This window comes from Salvelinus fontinalis, chromosome 7 (genome assembly GCF_029448725.1).
Source record: "Salvelinus fontinalis isolate EN_2023a chromosome 7, ASM2944872v1, whole genome shotgun sequence".
Lineage (NCBI taxonomy): Eukaryota > Metazoa > Chordata > Actinopteri > Salmoniformes > Salmonidae > Salvelinus > Salvelinus fontinalis.
This window is the reverse complement of record NC_074671.1, coordinates 10,168,753-10,175,393: the sequence shown is the minus strand read 5'-3', so window position 1 is coordinate 10,175,393 and position 6,641 is coordinate 10,168,753. Positions and strand designations below refer to the sequence as shown.

Sequence of the window (6,641 nt, the reverse complement as noted above, 5' to 3'; positions counted from 1 at the left end):
CATGTAACAAACACCTTACTAGTCCCCAAAATGACAGAGTTCAATGTCACAAGTCACAGGAAATAAAACGAATATTCAAAACTCCTTGCACACAGAACACCCAGCTGGTGATGGTGATATAACCGAGTAGAAATATCCTTCTACACCAGACGGACAACATTACCTACATCCTTCATTCCTATACATTTCAAACAATAAAAATGCCAACAAATCTTTATGCAACACTTTTGAAACATGGCGACAACGTCTGATCTTATCCGGGTGTCATGGTAACCACCTTAGATACCAACAGATCTTTACTACCTAGGTCTAGACTATACATATCTACCAGCCTACCAAAGTAGTCGGAGATCCTTTTAACATACGTAAAACTATGATTCCTCGTCAAAGTATTTGTTTAAAAAGCACTTGCATAGCATGTATTCTTTTCTCCCTTTTGTTCTGATACAAACAGCCCAGGCAGACTGTGAATATGTAGGTTAACATTGACAATAAGCATGACAGTGGATCCATTTTAAAATGGCAAACTGGAAAACTGCCATGAAGTCGAGTGTATGACAGCGTGACATCACTCATGCAAGTCATTGGGCAAACTTCGCACAAAAGCCTCAATCTCATTCTCCATGGAGCAGGACATTACTGCAATGGGAGGGAATTCTGTCACGTACATCTCCCCTCCCACTCTCCCTGCGACCTCCCAAATATGAGGAAGGGGCACCAATATTCATCTATTCCGGCCCCCCCCCCCCCCCCCCCCCAAATGCCTCGACCTAAGCCGCCCCATTTTTGAGATTCCTTTTCACAAGGTTCCATTAAAATGTGTTCAGTGATAAATGTTGCTGTAGAAATGAAAATGTGACTTTCCCTTTTTACAGTCGATACTCCCGTCCTGTATACTGACTAGGCCTAGGTCTCTACAGCGTATGACCGTTCAAACATCCTTCATGCACACAGAGCTAAGCATACTGTACATGGCACTTAAATTGGTCCTAGGGCAGCTTTTTCTGACACTCCTAATAGAGAAGCAGTTAAATGCTTATCTTCAGGTTAATTACTTACTGATATTTGCCTTTAAAAAGCGATGATATTGATGCATGCTTACTAAGTTGAAGTGAATGGCGACATAGAAACCATCCTGTATCTTTCCTAATAGTACCATTATAGTGGGAGAGAGAAAGTTGTCCACATGCACCCACTTACAGCTTACACTTCTTATTAGCAGTTGTCATTAACCAACTTGACGGGTGACAACTAAGGTTGAATTAACCCTGTTTAAGAACTCAGAAATTAAGAGGATAAAATTGTTTATGCAAAACAATTATAATAATAGTTTGTCAAAAGATATGCCCCACTGCGTTTAGAGTTGTTGGAGATCTTTCAAAATAAATTGCCAAATGAAGCATAAAAAAAAAATCTGACTGGATATGCATTTCATTACAGTTTCACTTCAAATCTGGCTTGGGTTTGACATCTTAAAAGGCTGCAGTGAATTAAATGTATATTTTAAATCTGTAAATTTCAGTCAGAAGGCAAAATATTGACATTAATCAGAAGGCTGAACTTGCCATTCTAGCGTTTACAGTTTACTACAGCAACTGGGGAGAGAAATATTGATCTTTAGATCTCACTGCTGATAAATGTTGATAGCTGTAACTTAGTCACGCTGCATACTTCCTGACAGATTCTATGATATGTCACTCTGGAGGCGTGGCCGCAATGACTTAACTAATCATAACTGAGAAATGGAGATGCTATGATACGTCTCTCTGGAGGCTTGGCGACAATGACAGCCCTTTAACTGAGAAATGGAGGACTGGACACAAACAAAAATAACCAAGGGGTAACTGAAATGACACCCTATACAGTGCACTACTTTAAGCTAGTGCTCTGGGAAAAAGTAGTGTACTACATACAGAATAGGGTTCCATTTCAGACATCCCTGGACACAAACAAAGAGCCAATGGAACCCAATCGATCGTCTCCAAACTACGGATGTCTGTAAACCTTTGTTGAATCTCTTAAACTGAACCCAAAAGTGCAAGTTGCTAACGTTGTCTGTCCCATGTCACGTCTGTGTCAACAGAGTCAGTAGTGCTTCTCCTGCAGGTAGTCTTTCATCTTGTTGGGCAAAGGCAGGTTCTGAATTAGGTCAATCCTGGTATACTGTCTGATCACAAACCGACACAGGTACTGCAGGGAGCGCACGTGCATAAACCGAGACACGGGATTGGTCAGCCTGACGGGGTAGGTGGCGGACCCTGGTAAGCGAGATCTAGAATAACAGAAGGCTCCATTCTCCGAATCTTTTATGGAGTATTCTATCAGGTCCACCATGGACGTGTGTCCCTCCACGTCGGGTTGCTCATAGAAGCTGAAGCGTCCGTTGGAGTGTTCGATGCGGGTGTGGAGGGTCTTGGTCTGGGAGCGGAAACTCAGGCTGAGGAGGTACCTGTCGTCCGAGCTGTCCCTGACCAGGAACGAGCCGTCAGGCAGGTTGACTAGCTTCTCCTCGGCCTCCCAGCGTGTGATAGGTCCCCAGTACCAACCCTGCCTGGCTAGCTTCTTCAACTCCTCAGTCAGGCTGGTTACCACCATTGGTCCACTGCTCCGGACTGAGTCATACAGCCGACTCACCCCCGGAGCAGAGTCGAGGTCAAAGTTCAGGTGTTGCCTCATCCGGGCCGCCACGTGGCCGTCTGCCCCGCCGAACCTGGAGTAAGTCCTGGGGATGTTGTTGCTGGGTAGCGCGGGCAGGAGAGGGGAGCGCTGGGGAGGAGCGGGGTGTTGTTGAGCGTTGACCCTGTCCCTGCAGCTATGGAGCATCACACCGTTAGAGCCGATGAAGAGGCCGTTCACCGATTGTGACTCCATGAAGAGGTCCGCTGGAAGGTTCCGGTTCAGACTCACCAGATCCTGGTCCTCCTGACTCTGGTGGTTGGCGTGGAGGGAGCTACTATCCGCCTCCGTCACCACCTCCATGGGTGAGGACCTGTCCAGGCAGAAGGAGTGGGAGACAGAGTGGGACCCCTCTGGGTACATTCCCTCATCTAAAGGCATGGTGTACTGGATGTAGTCCTGCGGCGTGAGGCCCAGGACTACAGGCACGTGTTTGTCATTGTTCAGGTCTCCGTTCTGCGGCTGCTGGAGGCTCTTCAGGGACTCGGCCTGCTCCTGGAAGATGTTCTCCATCTGAAAGTCATGGTGGTGGAACTCCTTCCGCATGCCATTCAGGTTTGGGCTGGGGGAATGGACCATGGCTTTAACCTTCACCTCCATTTTGATGCAGGCCTCATCTGAAGCGACAGGCCGCAGGGGCCAGGGAGACGGGCTGTAATGGTGGCTACGGAGTGACGCTGATCGTAACGGACGCTGGGCCTTGACCTCGTTGAAGCTAATTGGGACCGAGGAGGAGGAGAAGGTGTCATCATCGTCAGCCGACCCCATGGCTAATGAGCCACCTTTGACCTTGGCCTTCTGCTTGGCCGACAGCCTCCTCTTCAGAGAACCCATCAGGCTCTCGCTCTTAGACCGGCCCTTGTTGTGTCCCGCCTTCTCCTCTCCCACATCACCAATTCCCAGGTTGCAGCCCGCAAGATCTTTAGTGTAGCAGCCCCCGAAGAGCGAGTCCTCCTTGGAGAAGTCGGCCACTAGCGAGGGCTGCTGGAGCATGACAAAGTCCCCCCCTCCTTCCTCCTTGACCTTGATGTTGAGGGACTTGCGGATGGTCTTAAGGCTGATTTTCTTCATTCTGAACGGTCCTCCTTGGCAGGGGCGGCTACTCTCCTCCTGGAGTCCTGAAGACGGTGCTGCTATCCACAGAGTCCTCCCATCAGGATGGAGACAGCTGGTCATACACACTGCACAGCGCTCATCTCCTTAGAGAAAACACAAATAAAAATAACTACAGTTCCACTTTATTTTTTCTTCATAATACAGTACTTTAAGTGTTTCTCGTACCAAATAATGTGTTTCTATAATTCTTGGATGGGCCAACATTAGGCCTACAGTTCCTCCACCTACATTATATTGGTAATCAATACCCTCATTCAATGCAGATAATCCTGGTACAACACGCCTCTACAGACATTTGACACACCCTGATGTTTACTGATAAGCTTACCCTTTTATTATTTGTGCAAAGTGTACAAAGTGATTACTCACCATTGCATGACTAGAATTGGTGACTCAGTTGAACTAAAGTTTCATCAGCTTTCCCTTGCTCTAGAAATAAAAATGTGATCATGTTGAATCTGATAGCAATATTGTGGAGATTTAAAATGTACCTACAAACAAATGTAGGTCTAACTATGAATGTCACCAAACATAGTGACATAGCAGAAACCTTTTCAGAAAATTATTCAGCAATCGTTCACCTGGTGTCTTTACACGTCCCTTTTACAGTGTTCATCAAGCTATTGTTGGCTAAATATTATTTACAGACTGTTTCAAAATGAAATGGCATTGTTAGCTAGCCAGCTAAAATATGAACAGAATGAATGCCATAGCTAGGTAACGGTAGATGGGTAGCTTAGGCCCTCGTCATTGCTATAAAGTCAGCTAGTTTATTGATTATGTTTCTAACCTCAAAAAGGTCATGTTTTGACAACACATACAGTAGTTGCCATCCAAACAACCACACCTGAAATCATAAATAGCTAACTACACTGAACAAAAATATAAACACAACATGTAAAGTGTTGGTCCCATGTCTCATGAGCTGAAATAAAAGATCCCAGAAATCTTCCAGATGCACAAAAAGCTTATTTCCCTCAAATGTTGTGCACATCTTTGTTTACATTTCTGTTAGTGAGCTTTTCTCCTTTTCCAAGATAATCCATCCACCTGACAGGTGTGGCATATCAAGACGCTGATTAAACAGCATGATCATTACATGGTGCCCCTTGTGCTGGGGACAATCCAAGGCCACTCTAATATATGCAGTTTTGTCAAACAACACAATGCCACAGATGTCTCAAGTTGAGGGTGCGTGCAATCGGCATGCTGACTGCAGGAATGTCCACCAGAGCTGTTGCCAGACAATTGAATGTTAATTGCTTTACCATAAACTGCCTCCAACTTAATTTGAGAGAATTTGGCATTATGTGCCCCATGGTGGTGGGGTTATGGTATGGGCAGGCATACATTACGGACAACGAACACAATTTATTTTTATAGAAGGCAATTTGAATGAACAGAAATACGGTGACGATCCTAAGGTCAACTTTTTTTTAAGGTGTCTGACCAACAGATGCATATCTGTATTCCCAGTCATGTGAAATCCATAGATTAGGGCCTAATGAATGTATCTTAATTGACTGATTTCCTCATATGAACTGTAAGTCAGCAAAATATTTGAAATTGTTGCATTTTTGTTCAGTTTACTTGTATTGCCATTAAATAATTTGCCAAATTGGCCGTGGTGCTACACTGCATGGTCTTGTCTGTACCGTTAGCTTGTCTTGTCTGTTCGTTAGCTACGAAGCTAATAGCTAGTTAGCCATCTGGGCCTAATAGTCTTTAGTTCTGCTGGCCATCTAGCTAACTAGCCATGTTTACATTGCTAAATCGTTAAGAGAGAACTGTAACATGAATTGTCTAAATTAATCATAGCTAGGTATCCCAAATACGACGTCAGTTTCACCTTGACAGCCGAATATCAATGTAGTAACGGGTAGTTGACAAATGTTAATATTGTGTTGACACGTAATACTGCATTTAGCTGTCTGGTCAACCTAGTTAGCTCACCTAGCCAAATAACGTTACTATAGCTAGCTTACTTGGCTGCCTAGCTACATTCATTAGCTATGAGTTTATTAAACAATCTGTAATAATGTATATTTGGATACTTACTTCGTTAGATGAACATCTGCATACGTGGTAATGTACACTTGAATTGGGGTTCTCTTGAAATCTGAAAATGGAGCTAACGTTAGCTATTTTGGGCCGGAGCCGAGCTAACTTGCTAGCTACTTAGTTTAGCCAGTCGGCTAGCTTAGCAGTCAAACACATTTCGTGGAAGCAACTGTATCTCGCTAGCTATAAAAAAAAATAAACAAAAGTGTGTAGCAATTGTTCCCCGTTTTAGCTTTGGCTGTTTATGTTGTATTGTAATACTTCAACAACAATCTATTTATTTAAATACTTTCTGTCGCCCTCTTCTTCTCTCCTTCTGGTGCCTGTTGAATTGTGGGAGAGAGCAAGCTGATAAATACAGCGAATCACATCCAGCCCCCAGGCTGCTGATGTATGAAACCATTTCTAAAATTCATTCAAGACATAGCTGGAGAATGGGTCACGGAATGGTTTGTGTAATACAAATAATGTTATTCTATTGGCCTACACATGCCCCAGACCAATGAATACAGAACACAAACACACACACACACTGGGGAAAAGAAAGCAATGAACATGTCAAATAGTATTTTTTTTAATTGTGGTTGACTGTTTGGTTCTATTACCTGTTGCGCTCACCATACCATTCTGTTTGGCTCTCAGAATGCACATCATACGCCCATTAAAATGCCAAGCCCTGAAGGATGTTACAACTAGTAATCATATTTTCCATGGCAATATTATGAGTCCATTTTCTGTCACCCGCAAAACTGACTCTATTGCTTTCCCCCAAAGCAGTGTTACTTAGA

The 6,641-nt window shown here is 44.1% G+C and overlaps 1 protein-coding gene across 4 annotated transcripts; it reads right to left on the bottom strand.

Moving 5' to 3' along the window:
* Positions 1 to 751: 751 nt before the first annotated feature.
* On the bottom strand, positions 752 to 6,247 carry LOC129858969 (suppressor of cytokine signaling 6-like). 4 transcript variants are annotated; one of them, XM_055928237.1, is made up of 3 exons: positions 5,851 to 6,247; positions 4,162 to 4,221; positions 752 to 3,875 (listed from the first exon to the last, which is right to left on the bottom strand). In XM_055928237.1, exon 3 carries the CDS (start codon positions 3,850 to 3,852, stop codon positions 2,086 to 2,088), a length of 1,767 nt encoding a protein of 588 aa, XP_055784212.1. In that variant the 5' UTR covers positions 3,853 to 3,875; positions 4,162 to 4,221; positions 5,851 to 6,247; the 3' UTR covers positions 752 to 2,085. The 4 variants fall into 4 exon arrangements, with proteins under 4 accessions (XP_055784212.1, XP_055784213.1, XP_055784211.1 ...); XM_055928238.1 differs by having other exon boundaries at positions 752 to 3,872; XM_055928236.1 differs by lacking the exon at positions 4,162 to 4,221.
* Between the last annotated feature and the right edge of the window lie 394 nt (positions 6,248 to 6,641).

Coding starts and splice junctions, on each gene's coding strand:
- LOC129858969 (XM_055928237.1), bottom strand. CDS start 3,852: ATGACCAGCTGTCTCCATCCTGATGGGAGGACTCTGTGGATAGCAGCA.